The 26,647-nt window shown below is 35.9% G+C and overlaps 4 protein-coding genes and 1 long non-coding RNA gene across 15 annotated transcripts; 2 read left to right on the top strand and 3 right to left on the bottom strand.

Annotated features, from left to right (window-relative positions):
• The first annotated feature begins 890 nt into the window (after positions 1-890).
• LOC111487192 lies at positions 891-7,113 on the top strand. Of its 4 annotated transcripts, none has more exons than XM_023134492.1 (5): positions 891-1,262; positions 2,725-2,789; positions 2,915-4,640; positions 4,715-4,919; positions 5,936-7,113. In XM_023134492.1, the coding sequence occupies exons 2-5, from the start codon at positions 2,739-2,741 to the stop codon at positions 6,090-6,092; spliced, it is 2,139 nt and encodes a 712-aa protein (XP_022990260.1). In that variant the 5' UTR covers positions 891-1,262; positions 2,725-2,738; the 3' UTR covers positions 6,093-7,113. The 4 variants fall into 4 exon arrangements, with proteins under 4 accessions (XP_022990260.1, XP_022990259.1, XP_022990258.1 ...); XM_023134491.1 differs by having other exon boundaries at positions 2,721-2,789; XM_023134490.1 differs by having other exon boundaries at positions 2,716-2,789.
• A 422-nt stretch (positions 7,114-7,535) lies between these two features.
• Positions 7,536-10,557, bottom strand: LOC111487223 (calcium and calcium/calmodulin-dependent serine/threonine-protein kinase-like). The gene is made up of 7 exons (XM_023134549.1): positions 9,816-10,557; positions 9,657-9,711; positions 9,461-9,571; positions 9,159-9,391; positions 8,837-9,044; positions 7,897-7,956; positions 7,536-7,797 (listed from the first exon to the last, which is right to left on the bottom strand). Exons 1-7 carry the CDS (start codon positions 10,526-10,528, stop codon positions 7,624-7,626), a joined length of 1,554 nt encoding a protein of 517 aa, XP_022990317.1. The 5' UTR covers positions 10,529-10,557; the 3' UTR covers positions 7,536-7,623.
• Positions 10,112-10,902, top strand: LOC111487353. Its single transcript, XR_002719038.1, has 2 exons — positions 10,112-10,236; positions 10,318-10,902. It is a non-coding gene; the product is annotated as an uncharacterized LOC111487353 (long non-coding RNA).
• Positions 10,903-12,028: 1,126 nt separating this feature from the next.
• LOC111487205 (ETHYLENE INSENSITIVE 3-like 1 protein) lies at positions 12,029-15,802 on the bottom strand. Of its 3 annotated transcripts, none has more exons than XM_023134514.1 (2): positions 15,619-15,802; positions 12,029-14,445 (listed from the first exon to the last, which is right to left on the bottom strand). In XM_023134514.1, exon 2 carries the CDS (start codon positions 14,290-14,292, stop codon positions 12,460-12,462), a length of 1,833 nt encoding a protein of 610 aa, XP_022990282.1. In that variant the 5' UTR covers positions 14,293-14,445; positions 15,619-15,802; the 3' UTR covers positions 12,029-12,459. The 3 variants fall into 3 exon arrangements, with proteins under 3 accessions (XP_022990282.1, XP_022990284.1, XP_022990283.1); XM_023134516.1 differs by having other exon boundaries at positions 12,029-14,360; XM_023134515.1 differs by lacking the exon at positions 15,619-15,802 and adding an exon at positions 14,895-15,537.
• Positions 15,803-20,675: 4,873 nt separating this feature from the next.
• Positions 20,676-26,582, bottom strand: LOC111487226 (type I inositol polyphosphate 5-phosphatase 10-like). Of its 6 annotated transcripts, none has more exons than XM_023134552.1 (11): positions 26,285-26,580; positions 25,391-25,471; positions 25,174-25,249; positions 24,770-24,872; positions 24,559-24,663; positions 23,303-23,843; positions 22,421-22,614; positions 22,209-22,317; positions 21,964-22,112; positions 21,665-21,880; positions 20,676-21,583 (listed from the first exon to the last, which is right to left on the bottom strand). In XM_023134552.1, the coding sequence occupies exons 2-10, from the start codon at positions 25,421-25,423 to the stop codon at positions 21,667-21,669; spliced, it is 1,524 nt and encodes a 507-aa protein (XP_022990320.1). In that variant the 5' UTR covers positions 25,424-25,471; positions 26,285-26,580; the 3' UTR covers positions 20,676-21,583; positions 21,665-21,666. The 6 variants fall into 6 exon arrangements, with proteins under 6 accessions (XP_022990320.1, XP_022990322.1, XP_022990321.1 ...); XM_023134554.1 differs by lacking the exon at positions 26,285-26,580 and adding an exon at positions 25,776-25,818; XM_023134553.1 differs by lacking the exon at positions 26,285-26,580 and adding an exon at positions 25,714-25,776.
• Positions 26,583-26,647: the final 65 nt, after the last annotated feature.

Below are 26,647 nucleotides of genomic sequence, written 5' to 3'. Positions count from 1 at the left end.
TTCGGGATGAACATCTAATTCTCTCTAAGGTTTTTAATATTAGAAATCGAGCTTTCATTGAAATATGTAAAAGAATGTTCAAGTTATTCAATAAAAAGATTCATCAAAAGGAGTTTCGAACACTAATTACAAGAACTAACTCCAATATAAATGAATGAAATTAAGATAGATAAAAGATCGATTGATGGATGCCTATTATAACAAATTTTTACATCTCATTTTCAAATCTTCCGAAACTCTCTACAAATTTTGTTCTTCTAGTGTAAACTGGTGAAAAAACGAGCATCTCTTCCTCTATCTAGAAAATGAAGCTTATTGATAGTGTCGATCAACCTATCATACAGATGTCCATATGCGTTAAACTTTAAATTTACGAGAAGTAGGGCAAGATTTTAGATAATACATTGGAATAATTGTTCGGTGACTTAAGTAAATACTTTTGCAAACTATGACTGGTTGAAACGTTAGGTTGTTACAACTTATTTGAATTATCATTTTTTAATGTCTAAATGTTCTCAGGGTTACTATCAAACAAATATAATATTTGCATAAAAATATTCTCTCATTTCATAATCACTGTGCACAAAATGTACGAATGAATCCGTTTTTAATTTCGTTCGTAGAACCCTAGATGCTAATGAAGTATAAAATCGTGAACAAGGACATTTTATATTAAAAAGTGGGATTTAAATGTATAATTGTTCAACCGTCAGTTGAAATGACGATTCACCTTTTTCTAAGTAGTAGAGAAGAGGATCGAAATATGACACTTAAAAATTAGAGATTTGACAACATATTTTTTTTTATATTTTTCGTGAGACAGATAGAATATGATGTGGGACTTTTTATCTGTATTGCATAACAACTCATTTAGTGATGTTGGGTAATCAATGTTTATCCAATAAATTTTATGGAAGGCGACTTGAAGATGGAAATATTTCTCTTGAAGAACGAGAAATAGGTGGAACGAGACTGTAGCTATGAATTGTGAAACGTGTCGAGCGTTATCTCGTTCTTCGGATTCTGACTTTTCCAGCCGAAACTTATCTTTTCTTAATTTGGAGATTAGGAGCTATCCGAAATCATACTGATTTTTCGGCTACGTCTGGGCTTGGGGATTACGGCCAGAGTATTTGATCTTTGATCTTCCAATTTCAGCTCCTTTGATCTGTTGTTTCAGTTCCCAAAAGCTTGGCCGGATTCCGCTCCGACTCCGGCAATTTCGGATTTAGCATGGTGTTTTCGAGTTCATTAGTTATAGAGTAAGTGAGCTGAAATTTGATTTACTTATTTTCCAACATTGTGGAAAGTTGAATGTTTAGCTGAGAAATGAAGAACAAATTAACTTTCCAATTCGATTATTTTCTTTTTGCATTACAATCACTCGATTTGAACTTCCTCTGCAGATGAACTCTCCGTACCTGCTTTTGTTTGTCATTTTGATTGCTAACTATGAACCTCTTTCCTTCTATTTGAGCTTCTTTTCTCAACTTCTGCCTCTTATCATTGTAATTTACAAGCATGTCAGTGTACACTGGTTTGCCCTCTCTCGAAATTCAGCTTCTCTGAATGATAATCTCCTATTCATTGAACGTTACTGTCTGACCTTCGGATCATCAAGTTGAACTAGTGTTTGTTTTTTAATTTCCAGTTTTTTCAGCATAGCTTTACCTTTTGGGAATTTACAAATTTGCTCAATTGTTCAGTGAAATGGTAATGGTTTGATCAAAATGTTGAATCACTCAGTGTGTCGAAATGTTACTTGAGTTTCTTTAATGGAGTGAAGCAATTCATAAGGTGAAGTGAAATCATAATCCAAAGTATAAGAAATAATGGCCCAAGGGGCCACCAACCATTGCACGCAGACTGTCCAAAAAGAAAAAGTGAGCTGGTTTGTGTTCATAGCAACTGGGCCATGGAAGCCAGGCTTCATAATGAGCATTTTCAGACACATTCAGATATGAATTTAGTAAAAATATTGGATGAACAGGGTAATTTTAATTGATTAGACCATGCAAGAATCTGGTGCTAAAGCATTATAAATATGAGTCGGAAGGAGTTTGTTGAGACATGTTTACTACATATTATCATAGTTGTATGTGATGCTATGCGGTTTGCAATGCTAGAAAATATGACAGTATATACTTTCTTTTGGTACAAGGATACTACTATCTTTTAGAAATGGGCTTTGGAAATATACAGTGCATGACATATACTTATGTTTTTTCATGGAGGCAGACCTTGTAAGAACTCACATAGAAGACATGTTCAGATCCAAAGAGTTTTCATTCTATTATTTTCTTGATTATGCTGATCTTCCCCTTTCATTTTGTAAATTTTAATTTTTCATCCTTTCATCAGGGAAATCATTTTGTTCTTTGGTGTAGAATGCTAGCTATGCTTTTAGGATTTTATTGTTTTAATTTGAAAGTAAATGTCCGTGGAAATGATTGGGGTCATGACAAGATCTAATATAATAAACTGGGAAATAAAATGGTCTGGTAAAATGTATAGCATTACATTGCTTGTTATTCAACCTCAGACTGATTGAAAGCTTTCTCTGAACTCTTGGTCATCACTTACACTGGTAACACCATCGTATTTGTTTCACATTGTTTCAAGAATTCAGTGGATAAACCATACTCTTTAGTTCGTTCATACGATTTAATTTATCTTTTAGTGATTTATTTTATTCTTTTTGTTTGATTCAACAAGATAAGTCAGGTTATGAACATCCAATGGAGGAGTCTGAGGAGCTTCTCACAGATATGAAATTCAAGGAAAAACGAGTGAGTGGGTCTGTTTGCACTGGCAAACATGGCTTGTTCTGTTTATAAGGTTTTAAAGTTGATTGAATTTCCTCTTAATAAGAAGTTAGTCACATTACAGTTGAGTAACTGAACATCTTAAACAGGGTATGGTACCTCCACGAGCTTCTGATCCTGGTTGGGCTCATGGAATTATGGTCAATGGGGGTCGTCAGAAGATTAAATGTAAATACTGTAATAAAGTAATGCTTGGGGGTGGCATATCCAGACTAAAGCAACATCTTGCTGGGGAAAGAGGAAATGTAACTCCTTGTGAGGAAGTTCCAGAAGAAGTTAAGGTGCAGATCCGACAACTTTTAGGTTTTAAAGTTTTGGCAAAGCTGAAACGGCTGAAGAAAGGTAGCAAAAATGCAGCATCCTGCGTCTCGAGTAGGGAAGAAATAGATGATGGGGTACACCGAGTTCAGAATACTCGACGACGCTCTTTCCAGAGAAGGGGAAAGGAGGTATTGGAAAGTGTTACTAAGAAAGCAAAGAGGAAAAAGAAATACCCTTTTCCAACATCTTTTGTCACTCAATCTGTTAACCAGAATACCTCGACAATAGAAAGCATAGAACAAGCTGATATGGCTGTTGCCAGATTTATATACCAAGCTGGTATACCTATTAGTGCAGTAAGCACACAACATTTCCAACAAATGGCTGATGCCATTGCTGCTGTAGGCCCTGGTTATAAGATGCCTACCTGTCATTCTTTGATGGGTAAATTGCTCGACAGAAGTGTCCGGGATGTTGGGGTGTATGTTGAAGAGTTGAGAAAGTCTTGGGAGGTTACAGGGTGCTCAGTCTTGGTTGATAGGTGGATGGATAGAACTGGTTCTGTAGTCATAAACTTTTTTGTCTATTGTCCTAGGGGTACCATGTTCCTTAAATCTGTTGATTTATCAGAAATATCAGAATCACCGGAAGGGCTTCTAAATTTATTTGACAGCATTGTTCAAGAAGTTGGACTGAAGAATATCGTCAATTTTGTAACAGATACTTCTCCCTTGCTTAAAGCTGCAGGTATACTCTTGGTCGAAAAATACAAGACATTTTTCTCAAGTGTTTGTGCTGCACATTGTGTGGAGTTAATCCTCGAGGAATTTGAGAAAATGGAAGAAGTAAAAGAGATTGTTGGGAAAGCGAAGAGGATAGTTCAGTTCATATACAACGATGTCTGGGTCCTAAATCAGATAAAGAAGAGAAGTGGTGGAAGAGAGATTATTCAACTTGCATCTTCAAGATATTTCTCCATCTTCTTGACTCTTCAAAACATTTTTTCTTTGAAAAACCATATTTGTCAGATGTTTACCAGTGGTGCTTGGATGCAGTCGAATTTTTCGAAGGCCGGGGCTGGACTTGAGGTGGCAAAGATCACAGCTGATCCAATCTTCTGGTCAAAGTGTGAACATATTACAATGGGAACAAAACCCTTACTTTCTGTGATGCAATTTCTTGAATCAGAGGAGAAGCCATCTGCCGGGTTTATATATGATGCATTTGAAAAAGCAAAGAACAGTGTCATGCTCGCTTTCAACCAGAAGGAATCCGTCTACTTGCCATATTTGAAAGCCATTGACCATGTTTTGCTGAAGGAATTTCAGAGCTCTCTTCATTTGGCTGCATACTACCTAAATCCATCGATATTCTATAGTCCTACATTCGTACCCAGCAAAGTTATTCAAAAGGGTTTACTTGATTGCATTGAAGCCTTAGAGCCAGATATAACATCCCAGGTTATGATTACAAACAACATAAACTTCTATGAGGAAGCTGTTGGAGATTTTGGGCGGCCAGTGGCATTACATGGTCGAGATTCATTGGCCCCAGGTTACTTTCAACCTAAAATATTTTTCTGAAATCTTACATTACTAACTGTTAACTTCCGTTGTTATGTCTTTTAGCTACTTGGTGGTCATTGTATGGAACTGATTACCCGGATTTACAACGCTTGGCCGTTAGGATATTAAGTCAGAGCTGCACCATTATACAATGTCGTAAAAGCTTGAGTGTGTTCAAATATATCTATTCAAAGAAGAAGAACCGGCTTGAAAAGCAGAAGATGAATGACCTTGCATTTGCTCATTATAACTTGCAACTCCAGGAGAGGTAACTTGGATGTTCTTTCTTTTTTCTAAATGTTGGTGAGAATATTTGTGGCAGTGAGTTTCCGTAAGTCAGATGTTCCACAAACAAACTGCGATTCATGAAACTTTTTCTAAAGCATTTGGCAGATGGCTTACAGCTTTTTACTTTTATTGATTTGAATGTGAACTCAAAAAATAAAATTCATTATTTTAACCTACCTCAGCATCCTTTTCTGGTGATTTCTGATCATACTCCAGAGTCCAAAGCTCGGACCATTAAGTGACTTTATGTTGCTGACTAATCCAATAAGTTATAAATTGTTGCTGAGGACTGTTCATATGCTACTTTTCTACTCAGTTAAAAGTTTCTAGGATTTCCATGCATTATCATAACTAATTCACCACCATAGTTAACTGATAGGATTGCCATTAGAAAGAAGTTAAGGATATTACAGGAGTATATTAATAAATAATTAGAGAGTTAATTATGGTATTTGGATATAAATAGGGGTAGTGGGAAAGGGGGAAGGAAGAATTGATTCGGTTAATTTGGTTAGGGCTCGAGTGAGAGTGCTCATGAAAGGGAGGTTCCATTATCTCTTTACATTTCAATACATTTGGGTTCTATCATTAACCCAAAGTACTTTGTACACCTACCCATGGTGGTTCTTCAATCTTTATTTGGCAAGAATATTTGGTGTTGAAGGAAAACCATGCTAGCTTAGGAGTTAGGATTATTGTTTTTTGTGTCAGTTTGATATGTCAATTGGGGAGGCTTTGTTTCCGATTTTCTTAAAATTGGGTTGCATGATAACGAACATTACATCCATATCTTCATCATTTAAAAAATTTGTGATATGTATAGCATTGTAGACTAGGTGTAGAATCATTATTCTTTGGATTGTATTGCAAAATTACAACATTTGAACAAAAGATAAATTTCAATTTCTCCATAAGAATTGGGGTAAGGATATGTATACTTTTAAAAAAAAGCCAAGGAAAATGATCTTTATATTCTTCCACTTGTGCCCCAAGCAGGAGACTGGAGACTTGTAAAGCAAGGTGCTCAATAGATGCACTTGATCCTGTTTTTTTGGAAACCATTGGTGCGAACATGGAAGATTGGGTGGAGGATGTTGAGGCATTGGAGGATGAGCACCAGAGGTGGGTGGATATGAAGGCCACTAGTCAGTAGACCTTGATGGAACATAATTTGTCCAATATGGATAGTTGTATTGGAAGCACAGATGAGAGAGGCAGAGAAGCCACTAGAGGTACAGATGATAATGATTTGTAGTCTCCGTTTTGTTGTTTAAAAGCAGCTGATTACCTCATCTATAAATAATTAGTTTATGAATGCTCTATTCTGTTGTATAATCTGCTAAATGTGCGCTGTATCTAATTTTCATCAGTTATGCAAAGTTGATATGCATTTGGTATCCAATCTTTGATCAACGCTATTTCTCTGGCAAACTAAACGCTTTGATGACAATACCTGGCTATTAAAGATCAGATAGTTTACTGGCTAGTAGTGTGATAACAAAGACCCCAGATTTACTATCGCGTTATCATTTGGGCTCTTGAAGTAGGCATCTTTATAGGTCCTGTGCTAATATCCATTTAAGAACGTGCAGACAGATAACCTTGTAGGATAAGCTAAGCACGATGTCAAGGGCATTAGATTTAGCTCAGTGGTTATCGGGAAATTCCTTGGACTACTAATTAAATTACCAATATCCTATGTTCTTGACTTCCAAATATTCCAAGGGAGTGACCTAATTTCAAGCTTGGTTACTCATGATAGCCTAGAGAGGTAGAGAGCACAAAGATCCTCTGGTTTCTTTACATCCACAAAGATCCTGCTCTATGTATTTGAGAAAATGAAGCGTTGCTCAATCATTTGCTCTTTCGTTGTCTGTTCGCTTTCAAGGGCTGAAATTTCATGTGCCAACAATTCAGCTTAGTTTGGTGTCCTCCCAAGGATTTTGAAGATTAGCTTCTTAAGTTGTTATTAGGGTGATGCTTAAAGACTGAAAGGACCCTTTCTTACAACTATAGAGAAGGTCAAAATTTCTCGATTTAGATGTCTCATTTGGGGAGGTTGACTTAAAGAGTTCATGGTTTTCTACTTTGAAGTTTAAATGTCTAATGGGAGAAAATGAAGATTTGCAGCCGATCTTGGTGACCCAATGGAATAAGGTGTAAAAGTACATTGGGATGAACCTCTGAATTTTATTTTATTGCTTTTACTTTGCCTGTCTTTCTTTATTATATAACTAGTTTTCAGGGAAGAATCTATAGTGGGAAGAGTTCAAGAAGTCCAAATTAATGATATTATCCATCAATGAATAAAAGGAGCCGGTGCAGTTCAATTCAGGTGAGATATGAGGTCAACAAGTGAAAGCAAATCTAAGCAAGTTATTATTATCCTTTAGGTATGTTCTATGAAAAATTAAATGGTTGAATGTGTTTCCTGCCTTATTGGGTTATTTTGATTTTTGCTGAACTAAGTTCTTGAGTAATAATTTGAAGTATACAATCTTCTGTAGTTCTTCTCTATATCAATAGAGTCACACTTAACTGAATTTCATTAAAAAAGTTGAACATAAAATACTTCTGCTGTCCCTTGTTACTGATGATCTGTTTTTCACAACGGACACATAATTTTGAAATTATGTCTAGATCTGTTACTGAAATGTTGATGGTGTTCATGGTAAGCTAAAAATTTATTGGCGAAGAGAAGACAGGACAACATCTTGGAGGGAGCTGTCCCTCTGCATGGCCGCTTTGAACTCATCGAAGGTAACCTTTCCATCACTGTTGGCATCCATCAAATCAAATATTTCATCTAATTTTCCAGGTTCTGTGATGTCCACTGGAAGGCAATCGTCAGGTAAAGCCTGCTCAAAATTATGAAGGTCATCATGCTTAAAGAAACAACAGAAAAAGCATAATACCAAGTAACATGAATGAAATAAAAATCAAGGAAAGACAATTACTCTCAACATTGATGCAACTTCTTCCTTTGTGATGCACCCAGACCGATCTGTATCGTACATCTATCAACCATAATAATCATTAAAGCTTTGTGATTGTAGTATGTTCGCAAAGTTATGGATTCAGTAACAATGTTTTCTATGTGCAGGACATTCTCAGCAACAAGGTTCGGGCTCGTTGGCTACAAGTTGCAGTAACAATAAACAGTATTGGCTAATATGTGGATGAGCTGTTGAAATTGTGGAGGGATAGCTGTGCATTAAATGTTGGAGAGAGGCCAAAAAGTTTTGAGGTTTGATGATGATTTGAATGAGACTGGCGTCCTGTGAGTCTTATGACAAATCCTTAAATAGTCTTCAATCCTTATGACATAGTCTTCAATTCTTATGATATAGTAAGGTCTGATTTCGTGCTCTATGCTGCATGATGATGACTCTTAGTTTTGGGAGACACCCTTTCCTGATTCTTCACTCTTGTATGTTTGGTGTGAAAATTAGTTTATCCGAAGAATTCAAGAAAGAGGAGTCTTTGTGTGTGAGATCTCACATCGATTGGAGAGGGTAACGAAACATTCTTTATAAGGGTGTGCAAACCTCTCCCTAGTAAAAGCGTTTTAAAAACTTTGAGGGAAAGCCCGAAAGGAAAAGTTCAAAAAAGACAATATCTGATAATGGTGGGGTTGAGCTGATACATCGTGGGAGAGGGGGCTCAGAATAAGAAACATCAGAAAAAGGGATTTTGCAACTTTTAGCCTCGAGATGGAGTTGTAGCCCTTTCTCTAGTCACTGATGCAACTGTCTAAAATAATTCTGAAGGATCATGAATTTGCCTCTCTGGAACTTAGATTTCTTTTAAAGGTGGTTCTAAGTTCATTCGAAGGATTAAATTCTCTATGAATGTTGTGTATGTGGGTGTTGTGTATTTTAGTAATTGAATACGCACCTGAAAACATAGGCGAAGAGCATCATCGCCTTGTGAATTACGAAGGCTCGAAAATCCACAAAGTAACTCGCGCATGTCAATTGTTCCATCCCGATTATTGTCAAAGAGGTCGAAAATTCGAGGTGCAAGAGGGATAAGTGAAGACATATTCATTGCTTTCAGCACCTCTTCAAATTCAGGAAGAGTGGCATTGTCCCCTTTTGCACATCTGCTTATTGCAAGGTATGCAAATTAATCATTTCTCATTAATTTTGTCTACTAAGGTTATTAGATTAGTGTGCCATTAGATGATTAAAAGCCATTGCATTTATAGCAAACTTACATTATCTTGAAATGGAGTCTGAAACTTTCAACTTCCTCAGGTGTGAGATCATAAGACCCCAACAAAGATCTTAGCTTTTTTGTCCTCAATAAAATCGTGCTGCTCCATACGCTAGCTATCGCTGCAGCTCGAAGCTTGCGTCGGGCATTGAAACTCTTAAGTCGTGATACAATCTCAGCATCCATTTGATCTTGCTTGGCTGAATTACCCATGACCCATGGATGCTCTAGAAGCTGTGTCATGAAATTTGTTAGGCTCACAAGCAATCCAGCAAATTACACTAAGGCCAAGCTCCCTCGTACCTCTTGGGCACTCGGTCTCCTCTGAGGATCAACTGTCAACAGACTCGAAATCAGTTGCCTAGCCGAAGAAGAAATCGACTTCCAAGTTTTCTCATGGAAACTGAACTCTCCCTGCATTCAACCAAAGATTCACAAAAGGAGCACATTTTCAAAATACAAGTTTATAGATTTGATAACATAATTGAAGATCACTTACAGCCATGATCATTTCATGTTTTTCTCGATTGGACCGAGCGATAAAAGGCGGGTACCTATGTAAAGAAACTTATTTGAGTTCACTTCATTTTGCATAGGAGCTACAGAATAATGAAACTTTGACCTTTTTTTCTTGCAGAAAGGAGATTCCATTACATACCCTGAGAGAAGGATGTACAAAATCACTCCCAGAGACCACATATCACTTTTGGAGGTAATTGTTCCTTGGGAAAGCGCTTCTGGTGAGACATAATCTATGGAACCAAACAATCCAACAACTGGGTCAGTGAACTCCTCCACAGAACTCAATCCAAAGTCCATGATTTTCAAGGAAGAGTCCTGGCTTTCATCAAGGAAGAGACAGTTTTCGGGTTTCAAGTCACGGTGAATGATATTGACTTCATGAAGAGCCTTCAAACCACTAGCAATCTGTCTCACAACTGCAGCAGCTTTAGCTTCAGTGTGTCTCGTCTGAGCCACGATCCTATCGAAAAGCTCGCCTCCAGAACAAAGCTCCAACACGAGATGAACCCCGTTCGAATCTTCATACACGTCGTAAAGATCAATCACATTTTCATGAGGTGAGACATTCTCAACTATCTTCCTCATTACTAAAATCTCATTTGTCAATAGAGCATCAGAAATCATAGACTTTCTTGCAGGAACCATGGAAGTCACACTCTTGAGAGCATTTCGATTTGGTGGACATCCCATGAAAGCTGATGGCCCAATTCTTCTTAGTGTTTTAATAGCTACTTCGTTTTTCTCTCTTCTGGACTTACTGATACCTTTCCTGACTACTGAGAATCCTCCTCTCCCTATAACGTCGGATATCTCGTACTCGTCGGAGAGTTTTCGAGCTTGCTGTATCATTTTCGCTCGAAAATTTGATGAAGAAACAACCCAGGAGGGTGAAGAGAAGGAATCTGGGAATATTTGGTGGAAGAAAATTGATAAGGAAGAGGACAAGAGGTGGTTGAATGAGAAGAGAAAAGGAAGAGGATTGGAATGAGGAACTTACATCATGAGAGTTGTGGATTAGTTATTAAAATTTGGATTGAAAAATGAGGCATTTTAGGGAATAAAGAAAGGAGAATAGGAGTTGGGGAGGAAAGACAAAACAAAGTCAATGTTTAACATTGTACACAAAACTCTCTCTCTCTCTCTCATATGAACCGTCCCTCTGTTCGTACTTTATTCATTATTAGATGTGAAGATTTGAAGATCGAGGTTGAGATTGTTTCATATGAACTTATTCGAAGGAAATGAGAATTGGAGAATTACATATAAAGCCTTTTGATATACTTAAAATTACTTTCAAACATGTTTTTAATCATTTAAATTGACTTAATGTTCGATTTTACCGTTTTAAACGGAATTTTCATCCTATAAAAATTACTTCACTACTTTCAAACTTTGACACATTTATTTCTTTTAAAAAAAATTATACCACTTAAGAAATTTACTATTTATTTTTGGTTGGCAACTTAGCCAACCCATTACTAGATCGCCAAGTTTCAGCAAAATTTCATTATATACATATATTGAAAAGGGTAAAAGTTTATGAATCAAGTGTTTTCATTTTTTTTTTTATTTTAAGTTTTCCACAATTTAATATTATATATCTTCATAATAACAGCACTATGATTGAATAGATTCAAAGAATATTCATTAAATTGAAATCGAACCCACCTTATTAGAAACATTAATTTTCTTTATTCGAATAATTTTTTAACATAAGTTTTGTGATTTTTTATACTTTTTTTTTTATATTATTTAAATTTGTAGTAAAGTGTGGGTGCCCGAATTGTATAATTTTCTATCGAACCCACCTTATTAGAAACATTAATTTTCTTTATTCGAATAATTTTTTAACATAAGTTTTGTGGTTTTTTGTTCTTGGGCTCATAAAAAAAGGTAGGAATGTTACTGAAAGATCAAAGGAGTGGAGTAGAAATTTTCTAACATCTAAGTGTGATCTATATATATATATAATTCTTTTATGCATTTTTGGATATCAAAGATCCATCAGAGTTAGATTCATTCATGTATCACCATAATAATAATATATGTATTATGATATAAAAACCATCTAAACTCATATAGCCGTGTATATATTAATGGATAAAATAACCCAAATCCGAAAATAAAAAAATATACCAACTGAAAAAAGGTCATTGAAAATAAATAAAAATAAATAAAAAGATGAAAAAGGTCAAAAGTAAAAAGATGAATAAATAAAATAAAAGTAACCAACCATTTACAATTATAATCTTATAGAATAGAGGCTGACATATCTCAATCTCCCTTCCATTAAATAACTGAAAAAGGAATTTGATCGATATAATGACATATTGCAGCTCAGCCAAAAACAAAATAATAATCCATCAATTAGTTTAAGAAATTATCCAAAATTATAAACATTATAAAAGCAACAGCTACTTTCATTCACGACTAAAAGTTCCCAGAATTACAGTATTAATTGAGAGCTTAAGATTCCTGAATTAGTGACCTTTTTTTACTTTACTACTACACTCAGTAGCATTATATCCTACATTATATGTAAAAAAAAGCCTTAAAAGATTGTAGCTGTAGAACATCTAGGTACATGCTCACACAGACGCGCGTATGTGTATATATGTGTGTGTGTGTGTGTGTGTATGTAAATATATATTAAACAACTAGCATATAGATGGGAAGAAAATGCACCTTCTCAATGGCATGAAGATGGCTGGCCTTTGGGCTTCCTCCTCCCTCTGGAAATATACTTACTTCCGATCATCCGAGCTTGACGTATATTCAACTCAAAGGTACCACAATTGTGTATCTTGCTTTGGCAACGGTGGGTCTACTGGGTAATCGATTGATGCCAAGTTAAACGGAGAACCAAATCTGAAGTCGGGAATGTTATCGTTGGGATACATGCCGAAAGGAGAATCGAACGTCTTGTATTCGTCAAATGGGACTTTTGTGGAAGAGAAATCAGGGAGCTGCATTGGCATGCTACTTCCCCCCACCATTGCTCCTTGGCAATACAAGTTATCATCAACTTGGAGTTGGAATGTTGGCAGCTGTTGGTTGTGATCGGCTCTTGCTTCGACGTTCCCGGAAATCAAAATCTTGTCCTGTTGATGGTTAGAATCGTAGAAACTTAGAAGGTCAGTGATCATTTTCTGGTCGTCGTCTGGAAGTCCAAGGCCTGATACTCTGAGGGGTGGAGTTGGGTTCATAGGCCGGGTAGGAGGCTTGGAATGGTTAAAGGAGGGAAGAACTGGAGATGATTTATCATCGTTAGTTAGAAAGTTTGGGATGCCAAATATTGGGGAAGAATCACTCCTAAATGGGCAGTTCAACTGGTGGTTGTTTCTCGAAGTCCTGTCGAGAAACCCGAGGCGCGAATTGTTATATGGGCACTGAGAATTTTCACAAGTATATATCTTCTGAGGCATCATTGCATTTGACTCATCAGAAATCAGAGTCCTCTTTTGAATAAAGTTTGAATTGTTCTCCATGAGTTCTTCCTTTATCTGAGGTCCCAATGGTGGCATCATTGGCCTCTCTCTAGGACCAGGAGCCCCCATATTAAAGAAATTGAGAGCATGAGGCTTGCTTTCCTCTGTTTCGACATTTGGTTCGTCTTCCACTACTTCAACATCGTAATCGCTACTGTCACTGATTAAAATAGATCCGCTCCCACAAATCGACACAGGTGGGCATCTATCAGGATACAATTTCCTGGCCAAGGCTTCTTCCTGGTTTACAATGGCCAGCCATGTAGCACTCTCTTTTGCAGTCATCTTGTCTTGCAAACATTTAGACTGACAAACAAGCTTGCGAATCTTGGCAATGTCGGGCGACATGTGCTTAATCACAGCAGTGAGAACGCCAACTTTCCAAACCTTCTTCAGATCATGGGGCTTCTTATAAGGGGGAGGCCCCTGGTCCTTGGGTAATCCCAATTCAGGCCACCATTCCTCGTTTCCAGTAGGCCACCATGGTGGGGAAACTCCCTTCTCTAATGGAAAACGACGCTGGGGTGGATCACAGTGCTGCATCAGAGCGGACAAAAGTGATCCAAGGGTCGTATCTTGGAGCTCTTGTAAAGTGTGGGGGGTGGATGTCACTGTATTGCAGTCATCATTGATCCCAGGAATTGCATGATCAGCCTGATATTTGGTAATGGCTGCTGGGCCATTTCTATCGAATCTGACTCGTTCTTTCCACCAGGCACGAAGATTATCAGAAGCTCCACTCACTGGCTTTCCTTTCTCAGGAATGATCCCATAAACGAAACCTTGAGCTTTACAAACCTCCATCATTTTCAACATATATTTCAGGATACCGTCTTGAGCCCGAGACATCTTCTTCCTTCGGGCCTGCTCCTGGGATTGACGCTGCTTTGAATTATCATCCCCTTCCTTCTCTTTGCTTTGTTCTTTGAGTCGCCTCAAAAGCATCCGATCACGCCACATCCTTCTCTCAAGCTCATCAACATCCAGCTCTTCATCGCTATAATCTTCCTCCAAAGTAGCCTCTGCTTCATGCTCCCGACCCGTCTCTTGTTCCCCAGAAGGAGCCGAAAAATACTCAAGATTTTGGCAAAAGCCAATATCTTCAAAGATCCCGGTGTTCATCATTGGAACAACCTCACTGTCGTTGGCTTGAAACCACTTGGTGGTGGATGGATTGATCTCTTATCTAAGCACTGTTCAAACAAAACAGGGATTTTACGGTCCACAGAATTTAAAGTTCTGGCGAAACATTCCAGAAAATCGTTCATTCATGATATCCTGTCGAAAAATTAACAACCCAATACTTTGTTAGAAACTTAAATGCTACCTCAAGAAGCACGATTACTTTGAATTGGTTATGGCTACAATATAAAACTTAAAAAATAATAATAATAAAGTCAAACTCATCAGATTAAATAAATAAAAGAAACGAAACGAAGAAGAAACATATAGTTATATGCACAAGCGAATTAATCCGATTAATTAAATATTTTTCAGTGTGGAAAACAAACATTCATACTACCAGAGAAATCGTCATTTAATCACTTAAAAAAAGGATAAATAAACACATATTAAAGAAGAGAAAGAAAATCAGAAGATAATATAAAATAGATCCAAGATTTAATTATCGTGAGATGTATTTTCAACGTCAAAAAAAAGGAGAAATCAACATAGAGTATCAGATTGCAAGAAATTCAAGCGCTCATAGTTTCGCTTCCAATCCATACCCTTAACACTAAGATTTGAAACTCTGCGTGTAAGAAACGCCACGTTCGATTCATTCGAGTATAATCTTCCCCCAAGAATTTCCAGCAAATTTCTCCCTCTCTAAAGCAAAACTAAACTATCCTTTATGACCAGAAACAGAGATAGACTTGAGAGTCTACATGAATTTATATTCACGCCGACTGTAACTCTTCGCTTTAAATGAAAAAAGAAGATGACGTGCTGCTTTTAGATCGAGAAACTCGGAGTCAATCAAAATCTTATCCCATCCCCGAAAAATGAGAATGAAATGAGGACAATCAAGCTGTAACGTAAGGATCAAAGGCGTTGAAGAAGAGGACAAGTGGCAGAACTTGCAAAGAAAGTCAGCAATTTATATCATACAAAACGCCTATAGTTCGTCAAAACAACATGCCGAAAAACCGCATATCTCAGTCGATAACAAACAAATCAGAAAGTAAAAAATAACAAAAAACATCCAACCGCAAACTCCGGACTCAATAACTACAGCAACGGATCAACACAATCAAAACTAAAACTCAGCAGATGAACAAAAAATCATGAACAGATAGCGCCACAACCACTACCACGTCCATATCGGATAGAAAACAGATATCACTCCGCAATTTCAAGCTCCTTCAATCAAGTTTACATATCAAAACAGCAGTAAAACCAAAAACAACAGAATTAACTAGCAAAAAAGCCGAAATAGAACAAGAATATTACCTTCCGAAATCCATTGAAAATCCTCTTCCTCACCGCTCAAACTCTTACAAACACAGCACAAAGAGAGAGAGAGAGAGAGACGAAGTGACGGTGCTGAGGCTTTTGTTGTTATCCTCTTCTCTGAAACTAGAGAGAAATAAAAGATGAGAGAGAAACAAAAGATGAGAGAGAAACTGGTGGGTCCTCAAATGCAAAAGACAAACAGTAAAATCTTAGAGAAGGAGGAGACTTAACACGATCTCCAGTATTTGACCGTGGTTGGGTTAATTCTTCTAACCGCGGTTAAACCCCATGGAGGCTGCTATTGGAATTTTGCCTATCGAGTTATTTTCCTCTGTTTTGCTCTCATCTTAAGATCCATGGTCGATATGTCGTTTTATCGTTGATGTCACTCTTTCTTTTTAATTTTCTCAATTTCTTGATGAAAAATTATGTCAAATTACGTTTTAACGTCATAGTAGAGACATCATCCATTTACGAACACGCTACAATTAAGTTGGCATGTTTCTTACGAGTGCTCGAGAGTTGGATTAAGTTTGGTCTGATTGTGAATTTTTTAGACCAATCCGAAATTTCGAGCTAGCTGGGTTGACGACCCGAATGACCCAAATAATACTCACAACTCAACCCTACCAAACCCGCTATTTTTGGGTCGGGTTGGCATTTAATTAAATAAATAATTGAAATTAATTAAACATTTAAAATTATAAAAACTAAATTTTAAGGCACCTCTACACACCCGATCATTAATTGGTTTTAATTAATTTCCTTCGTTAAATAAATAAATTACATTGGCTTGAGTTGGAAAATAATAATGTAATTCAAATTATCTTAAATAACGTGGATTCTATTCAACAAAAAAATAATATATATCTTTTTCGTAATTTTACTATAAATGTTTCCATTTATTTGGAAAAGTTATTATTATTATTATTATTATTATTTTATAAATATAAACAAGCGTTATTATTAATGGTCTGTTCACGAAATTCTCTATTTATTTTTTTGTGCGGAGATTCTGTAACAGAAATTTGATGAGATCGAGTTCTGTATAGATAATTTAAAGTTTTCACTATTGTTTTAACAAAATAGTTATTTTAAAGTTTTAATTTTTCAATATGATTTTTATTAAAAATTTGTAAAAATAAATCTTAATAAACCAATATATTTCATAAACTATCCCTATAAAGTCTAAAAAATTCAAATTTTAATATTACAATGTAATTTTTAATAATTAAAAAATTCAAAGATTACCATTAGAGTTTCTAAATTAATTAATTTATTATATATATATATATATATATATATATATATATATATATATATATATATATATATATATATATATATATAATATGAGTTTAACTCTTTATAAAAATATCTTAAATTTTACTATTTATTTAAAAATATATATGGTTATTTCAAGATTTATAATATTATCTTTAATATTTTTTAAATCACTAAAAACTAACTTTAAAATAAAAATTAATTAAATTGTTGAACCTCAACTCTCTTCGACTTCAAAATATTTATCATAAATAATTAAATAATCCTATTATAATTTTTTTTTTCTAAATAGGTATATTATAATAACTTTATATGGAACATAAACTTATTTTAAATTGATTAGTGAATTATTAATTTAATTAAAACTATTTTTTCTAAAAATAATTTATTAGTATTTATTTTAATTTCCGTTAGAAAGTTAATTAAACTAATATAATAAATAAAAATTCACGTGGAGGGTGTGCATACCTTCCCAAAAGCTATAACGCTCAATTTCCACAGCTTATCACGTGAGTTTTATTACTTTTTAATTATTTTTCATTTATTTTTACAACTCGTATCATTTTAAAATAAATAAATAAATAGAAAATTAAACGATTATTATTATTATTTTGTGTTAAAGCGAGTATAACTTAACGATAATAATTTTTTTTATATATTTTCACGAGTTAATATGTTGTTTTATTAATATATATTTTTTTTTTGGAAGGGTTTGTTTAAAATATATTATTTAATTTTCTGACCTATAAATAAAAAGTTTAGAAAAATTAAATATTTTAGTGCTTTTTTAAATATTAAATTTTATGCCACCCTAATAAAATTATACATAAAAAAAAGTATGAGAATATAAAATCCAAATTTATCTTTTTTTATTAAATTAAAATTTTAAATGTATTCTTTTAATCTTCTAATTAATTATTACTTTCGTTTTTAATAATTAATTAATTATTTATTTATTTTTAATTCAACGAAAAAAAAATCCTATTTTCGTAAATTAAAAGTCTTTAAATACCAAAAAAAGTCGCAAATTGTGAGAAACGAGGACGAGAAGGCACTCGGATGCAAAGGATTTTCCAAAAGTGGATTTAAAAGCAAGGGAAAAAGTCCGCAGCCGCCGCATTGACAAAAGGCTCCATAACCCACGTGTGGATCCTTCAATCCTAATTGTCTAAATCTGCCACGTGTTAAGTGGACCCCATAGTAAAGTCTTCATATAAGTTTGGTCAAAGGTCAAGCCCTTGTCCATTGGAGCCATACATTTGTTGGTCCTTTCATTACTACTCTTTTTCCCCTTACCTTATTCTATATTTATTAGGGTTTATTTTTGTAAGTACAAAATTCAAAAAGAAAATGGAAAAGATAGAGTTGGTTGGGTCGGTTTAATAAAAAATTACTCGATTTCGGTTATGTGTTATTAGCGGGTAAAATGAATTTGATTACTTAGTGGCACTTTTTACGTGATTGTTGTACATCTGGTCGTCTCATCCCGATAATATTGAATCCTAGTAAAAAAAAAAATTATTAATGTCACGTAAATTAACCAAATAAAACATTTTTACTACCCTAAGCTTCGTATATTCAATTATTATTATTTCTTTGTATATGTCAATATGACTATAGCTCAATTAATTTAAATATTATATTATTGACCCAAAAATCGAAAAATCCAGTATAACAACTCAAGTCCATCCCTACCCTAGTAGGATTTTACAGATATTGTTTATTTCGACTCGTTACATATCGTCGTTCTCTTCTTCAATCGATGTAGGATCTTACAATCTACCCCCTTTGAGGCCCAACATCCTCGTTGGCACTGGTACCCCTCTTCAATCGATGTAGGATCTCATATTAAGATATTCACTCCTATGTACTACTGAACTAGAAAAATAAACATCAAAGACGTAGAAGATCTAAATGTGAGATTCTGTATCGATTGGAGAGGAAAAATTCTCGAATGAGTAAAAAGATCCAACGACTTTGAAAGACTAGCAACCTAACCGTCCTAAATAACCTGAAACCAATAGCTTCACCAAGCGTAAATGTAAACTCCGCTCCATATGGGTCTCCTCCCTTCCCTATACAAATTAGCTTCAAAATTATTTGAAGACAAAGACATGTCTATATGAATTATTATTATAAAGTATACAACTTTATAAAATCCAAACAGCCTTAGCCCAACCCTCAAAGTTTGGGCCCTCCATAAAGTATGGATTAGACTTTATGGCATCCCTCATCCATAAGATTATCATTTAACCTGTTTTGAAAATGATATCATTCAGGGACAGTTTTTCTTCTCATCACTTTCCATTATAACTCATCATCCTCTGCTATGAACAAGGATCGAGCTCGAATCTAATAGGAACAAGTCTCGGATTTAACACGAAAATCTCGACTCGGCTTCAAGAAATAGATCAAAACTTGATTGACATTGAAGATCTACACATACACATACACAAGAAGCTACATTCTAATCAGATCATTGTATGTAGTAACAGTCAGTACTGTATTTCTATAGCTATGAATCTTTTTTCTCAGTATAAAAAGGAAGCTACCATGGCTGGCTTCGAGATTTCTTGCAACATCGGGTTCGTGTTCTTCGTCTCGATGATTCCGTTGAGATTTAGCTTCTCAACTTTGTTGGCTTCAATCTGTTTCAAGAACAAAACAAGAGATGAAACAAAGAATCTATGAGTCTAACATCAACACAAACACAGAACACTAAACTAGGATTAAGAGTTCATTACTTGTTCTGTGTAGGATTCGGGCCGCTTTTAGGAATTTGGCGAAGGCTCGAGGAAGTCGACGATGCCGTTTCGGGGAGCTTCCGAGCTGTGAGAGGTAGATGAAGATGACCAACTCGAAACGAGGACGATGGGAGGAGCGTTCTTGCAGCCAGAGCAGCAGTGTGAAGATGGAGAGGAAACATCAGTAGAAAAGTGTAGAGAATTGGAAGCAATGATTTGCAGATCAAAGGTTTCATGTTTTTTTGTGAGTTCTGAGAGAATCAATGTCTTATTTGTCTTGCAACTCCAACAACTAGTGGTCTGCCCTGCTTATATAATTCAACAAGTTTTCTAATTTTGTCTTCAACTGCCTTTCTTTGGTTCACTAAACAGAATACTTACAAGTTACACCCCTGTATTTTGTATATTTCGCAGATCGTACCGCTCCCATACGTAGTGTATTTTACGAATCAGACCCTAGTATTAAAAAAAAGTTCAAAACGCCCTTGTGAACATGAAAATATACCCCTTTATCGGTTAGCTTTGATAAAACCGACTCACATGACAATCTAAGCATAACTCAACTGGTTAAAACACATTCCGTCGATCAAGAGGTCAAAAGTTTAAATTTCTCAACCTCCATTATACAATATGAAATAGTACATTAGAACAAAAGACAAAGACTGAAAGCTGTAAACTTAAGGTGTACAAGGGTAGATTTGCAAAATAAATAATAAGGGTGTGATGTGCAATTAATCTAAAAACTCGAGTATTTTACAAATCAGACCCTTATATTAAAAAAAAAAATATTGAAACGCCCTTGTGAACTTGAAAATATACCCTTTTATCAACTTAGCTCAAATCGACTCATATGTCAATTTAAACATAACTCAACTAGTTAAGATACATTCATTCGATCAAGAGGTCAAAAGTTTAAATCATTCCACCTCCGAAATAAGAATCAATATCATACGACAACAATACATTAGAACAGAAGACAATTACTCAATTGGTTAAGACACATTCACTCGATCAAGAGGTCAGACGTTTAAATCTCTCCAACTCAATTATATGAATCAATATCATACAACAATAGTATATTAGAACAGAAGACAATAGTTCAACTGTTTAAGACATATTCACTCGATTAAAAGGCTTTAAAGTTTAAATCTCTCCACCTCCATTATACAAATCAATATCATACGACAATAGTACACAAGAACAGAATACAAGGACTTCAAGCTGTAAACTTAAGGTCTACAAGGGTAGATTTGCAAAATAAATAACTACATGGGTGTGGTGTGCAATTAATCTAAAACCTTTCAAAAAATCAATGGCCTGGATTAGTCTGTAAAGATCAAACACAGTTTTCAAGACAGATCCAAAGGGTTAGTGGGTGTGAGCTGAGCCATGTGATCTATGTTTGACTTAAGGAACTTCCAATTTCCAAAGCAAAATCAAGACTTGAGAGAGGAGTTCTTGCTAATTATACAATAATTTGTTCACCTGCTATCACGTGGTCATGCACGTGATCAAAATAGCAAAAGAAATTTGTTCTACTCCTTGACAAAAATGCTACTGCTACCAATCTGCACAGTGCTTAAAAAACTATCACTTTTCCTCTCTATGTTTGACTGAGAGCTACATTCAAATAAATCAATCTTTCCTTTTCCTAAACTATTCTTCCCCTTTTCAGGTTGCCAATTGGATACAATCTGATGTGATGCACCTATAAGCAACAGTCTGCATCCATGGCTGATGATTTGATGATGATCATCATCATCATAAGATGATAGACTTACGAAAGTTATAGAGAGATCTACTAATATAACTCAACTTACTGGTTTTGTTACGATCTCTACACGGTCCTACTAGTTTCGATGTCGGGAAATACTTCGACGAATCATTGTGTTCTTGGGATGAATGGTTAGAATAAACTACTGAGCGTTTAGGACCTGATGGATGTAAGTAAAAGTAAGGAAGAGTGCAATGTGTTGAAGAGGAAATTCATAACCCAACAAATTGAGACTACTTACATTTAGGGGTAGTAGTATCTACTGTTTGTTGATAGTATTTCTTCAGCTCCAACTTTCATGTTGGATTCAAGCATTTTCTTCTTTGGCCCTCCTTCAACGACCGTGACGTCGACTATGAACGTTGCACAAACGGGGCGGTGATCGGAGAATTGGGATTCCCCACGAATGTAATAAAGTTGTCGTATGCCATCACCGTGCCATAAAATTCTGTCACACCTGCATTCTTCTATGAGTTTTCAGGGTGTGTTATGAGGGTTGACTAGAACAGGGTTTTGTATGATTTTCTATGTCATACGTACCAAGCTGGAGTTCTTCTCTTCTTTTTCGATTTTTTCGAGTCCCCGGCGTACGTGTCGGAGTTGTAGTAGTATTTATACGTGGGGGCGAAGTAAATTGTTCCCTCTTTCCATCCATAGAACACTCGCCCTGCATCCCTTTCGATCTTTAGCTATAACATCCACCAAAACATAAGAATCAGCACAAAGCATCTTTGATTTTAAGCACAAAATCTCAAACTTCAACCACAACTCTAGAGGACGATTACCTGATCTTTGTTAAGAAGTTCATCCCAGTGATTCGCTTCCATAAGCCTTCGAGTTTCCGAGTAGCTCAAAGCTATCCGATAGTTCAAATCTCCTAACCATATTATTCGTCTTCAGCCATTTCATCAACACAAATGAGAAGCTCAGTAACAAACAGTGATATTCTTATTTATATGTATATGTTTTTTCATATCATTCAGTTCAAGATGCTCACTTGTGTCCAAGGATTTTCTCTGGCATTCGACCGTAAGGTGTTCTGCATATTTTTGGAAACTGAGTGTTCTTAAGGATTTCTATGACATCCAAATTTCTCCTCAGTTCATCCCCTTCTTTCTCTCCTGAAGCTAAGTGGCTGCAGATGAAGCAAAAGCTTGTCTGGTGAAATAACATGCTCACTGAAATGCACCCCTGGAAGACAAGAACCGACCCCCACGATTTCAGAATGAAACAATATGGATGTTGTAATCGCCCAAGCCCATCGCTAGCAGATATTGTCCGCTTTAGCCCGTTACATATCACTGTTAGTCTCACGGTTTTAAAACACTTATGCGAGGGAGAGGATTCCACACCCTTACGAGGAATGCTTTGTTCCCCTCTCCATGTGGGATCTCACAATCCTACCCCTTGGGGGTCCAGCGACCTCGCCGGCACACCGCCCAGTGTCTGGCTCTGATACTATTTGTAACAGCCCAAGCCCACCGCTAATAGATATTGTCCTCTTTGAGTTTTCCCTTTCGAGCTTCCCCTCAAGATTTTTTAAAACGCATCTACTAGGAAGAGGTTTCCACACCCTTACGAGGAATGCTTTGTTCCCCTCTCCATGTGAGATCTCACTATCCACCTCACTTGGGGTTCCAACGTCCTCGCTGACACACTGCCTGGTGTCTGGCTCTGATATCATTTGTAACAGCCCAAGCCCACACTATTGATATTGTCCTTTTGTGATTTTCCTTCTGGGCTTCCCCTTAAGGTTTTTTAAAACGTGTCTACTAGGGAGAGGTTTCTACATCCTCTCTCCGACGTGGGATCTCACAAATACTAAGCAGAATTATCCCATATTTGTAGACAAGGGAACTCAGAAATATATAAGTATTACCTTGTTGCCGAGGCATCCCATGATTCCACGACTGGTACTTGCAATTCGTAAGTGGCTAACATATGGAACAAGCTCCTTCCTCATCCAAATTGTGACAAAAATGCCAACCATTTGTTTACTTGCAATGAGACCATACTTCATCTCGTTACCGCTTTCAGGAATGGAAATCTCTGAAATATCAAAGACGCTTGGATCCTCCTCTTCATCTTCTTCTGAAGAAATACCATCTTCACTCACATGTGATGGTTGGCACCGAAACCAGAAATCCTTACTGCGTTTCCTTTCAAGTTCCAGTGGCGTACAATTGCAACTTTTTAGCTTCCTTCTACTTACAGTCCTGAAAGTTTTACTGATGCTTTTAAGAGAAGGTTTTGGAAAGAATTTAGAACCGCTAAAACCAGTGGCAGGTTTCGGTCCTCTTGAGCAGCCATTTATTGGGTTGTTCAATGATTGGTTAATTAAGGATAGCCATCTTGCAGCAGGCTCATTGTCTTCAATAACGAGAACATTTCCAGCATTTAGAGGCACAATTTCCTGAAAACTGATGATAAAAGAAGTTAAAATAACACATCAAACCGTTTGAATGATTGGAAATATAAAGAATCACATGAAAATTTTGATTGGGAGTGGCAGATAGAGGCTACTATCCATTGTTTCGTTGGAAGAATAAGAGCTTGGGAACTTCTTTTGTAACCGCTCAAACTCACCGCTAGTAGATATTGTTCGCTTTGACCCGTTACGTATCGTCGTCAGCCTCACGATTTTAAAACATGTCTACTAGGGAGAGGTTTCCACACCCTTTAAGGAATGCTTTATTCCCCTCTCCAACCGATGTGGGATCTCACAATCCACCCCCTTTGGGGGCTAAAGTCCTCGCTAGCACACCACCCGGTGTCTGGTTCTGATACCATTTGTAAGCCCACTGCTAGTAGATATTATCTACTTTGGCCCATTACGTATCGCCATCAATCTCACGATTTTAAAATGCTTCTTTTAAGGAGAGGTTTCCACACCTTATAAGGAATTCTTCGTTCCCCTCTCCAACCGATGTGGGATCTCACAACTTTTCAAAATTATCAAATGGAAATTTGAGCAGTGAACAAAGTTGGCATTGTTGTCTACTCAATAAACAAACCAATATAGTTTCTTGGAAAGAAAAGATTGGAAAAGAACTTTCAAAGCACAGCAAGATGAATGAACATATTCCATGTTGTCGTTCTTAAAAAGAAGGAAAAAGGGAGGGGCAGAAAACATACCCGAATATGTAAATATCAGCGCTGTCGTCGTTCTTAATAAAATCGTTCAGATTGAGGTTAGTATGGGGAGATTTTCCTCCAACATTCCATGTTGCAACAAAAACACTGAATCAAATCCCACCAGGGAAAAGAAATGTTAAGCACAAAAAGAGTAAAAGTTCATCTTCTGATCAAAGCAAAAGAAAATCAAAGCAATCTCATAACAAAATACCGGAAGGATTGAATTTCTTCTTGATCACGACTCATTAGAGAGTCCGTGCTGCCTAAGAACGCACTGTCTAGCTCTAGATCCGAAATCGATTCTAAGCCCTTTTCTGATAATCAAACAAGACACTCATTTATTATCAAACTCCATAGTTTAAGCCAGATGATAAAAAAACACTCTGAAATAGCTGGAAAAGGAACAATATCAAATAGAGAAACTATACCAATCTTGCTTCCTTTCTCACACTAATTTAAAGATGTGAATTGAATATATTCTCCATTGAAAAAGCTACTTCAAAATTATCATCAATGACTTATCTGAATAAAACTTTGCTTTCTATGGTGATATTTCTTTCTTTATCATAAAATTAAAATAAGAAAGATGTTAAGTTAATCCCTTTTGGAACTCACCAGTGGACTCAAATGAACCTTTGAACTCTTTCTTCCCATTTCTTTCTCCCATGGCAAATATTTTTCTAATGAAGGACTGAAAGCAGAGGAAGAAAAAGAAATAGATATTTAATGATACTAACTTCAAAACGTACAAATTCATGAGGAAAAAACAACAAAAAATACTCTAGGATTCAAAAAACTGGGAAGAGAGAAAGGGAGCTGATGAATCATTCACCTTCTTTCTTGAGTCTTGTTCTTTGAAAGTCATTGTTGATATTGGAATTTCTTATCCATTCTACTGACCCAAATCGAAGATCTACAGCAAAACAAATCGAAGTAAACATAAATTGAAATTTCACTCTCAAGAACGTCAAGAAACTAAGGACGCAACACCAGCAACCATCCCCTGATCCACGATATCAATAATCTTCTTACAAACCAATTGCCAATGAAAATAAATTGAACTGAAGCCAATGGTTAAGACATAATCCAAATCAAGAAGCTAGAGATTCAAATCTATTTTGAATGAACAGAACACAGACAGAACAGGAAACCAACCAGACAACAATGATCTAATGAAACCAAAAACTCAATAAATCCAAAGAAAACGCCAATATTACCACAAAAAGAAGCAAAACTCAGAATTAAGATTTCCTCAAGGAGGAACAGATTTGATCAAATTTAAAACCAAAGTGGCAACCCATGACAAGGTTGACAAGTGGGGGTTATTCTTATTCACGAGAAAGTCAACTGTCGGTATACATATAAGAAGAAATAAAACAAAATGAACTTCCACGATTTCCGCAGTATAGAAAATTGAAATGATAGAAAAGAAAAAAGAACCTGAAATTGAATGTTAGAGATTCTAGAAGAAATAAGCAAAATGTCTGATATTCAATGGAGTAGTCCGAGAAATTTGCTGTTCCAAAATGCATTGAAATTGAAAAAAGAAATGGCACAAAAGAGGATAATGATAATAATAATAACAACAACCACGATCGATTTGCTTGATGTGCAAATGGAGGGGTAAATTTTCTCGGGAAAATAACGCGAGAAAGAAAATGTTTCTAGATTCTCTCTTTCTCGAAAAAGAAACGGTCATAAGAAGAGAGGAAAATCTCAAAATCACCTTTGAAGAAACGCCGAGTTCCGCAGTGTGTGATTTGATCCTTTCATTGCTGCAATTGGAGAAGTTGTTTGATCGAAGTTCTTCAAATGTTCATCGCAAAATGGCGAAGGATCAAATCTTTTGATTGAAATCCTTTGAAATGATCATCAAAAGAAAAAGAAATGGATCAATTTCCTGGAACTAAGTGCAGAGATGAAAGAAAATTGCAACAGATTCCCAAGTAAATGGAGTGCTTTCAAATTTCTGTTCTTCCCCTTATATAGATAGAGCTTTGAAGGGAAGCAATTTCAGATGCTTTAATTTGGGTAGCATCCACATGGAACTTTTCATTTTGTTATGTTTTTTTTTTTTTTTTTTTTTTTT

This window comes from Cucurbita maxima, unplaced genomic scaffold, assembly GCF_002738345.1.
Source record: "Cucurbita maxima cultivar Rimu unplaced genomic scaffold, Cmax_1.0 Cma_Scf00012, whole genome shotgun sequence".
NCBI classification, from domain to species: Eukaryota; Viridiplantae; Streptophyta; class Magnoliopsida; order Cucurbitales; family Cucurbitaceae; genus Cucurbita; species Cucurbita maxima.
This window is presented reverse-complemented; position numbering and strand designations above follow the sequence as displayed.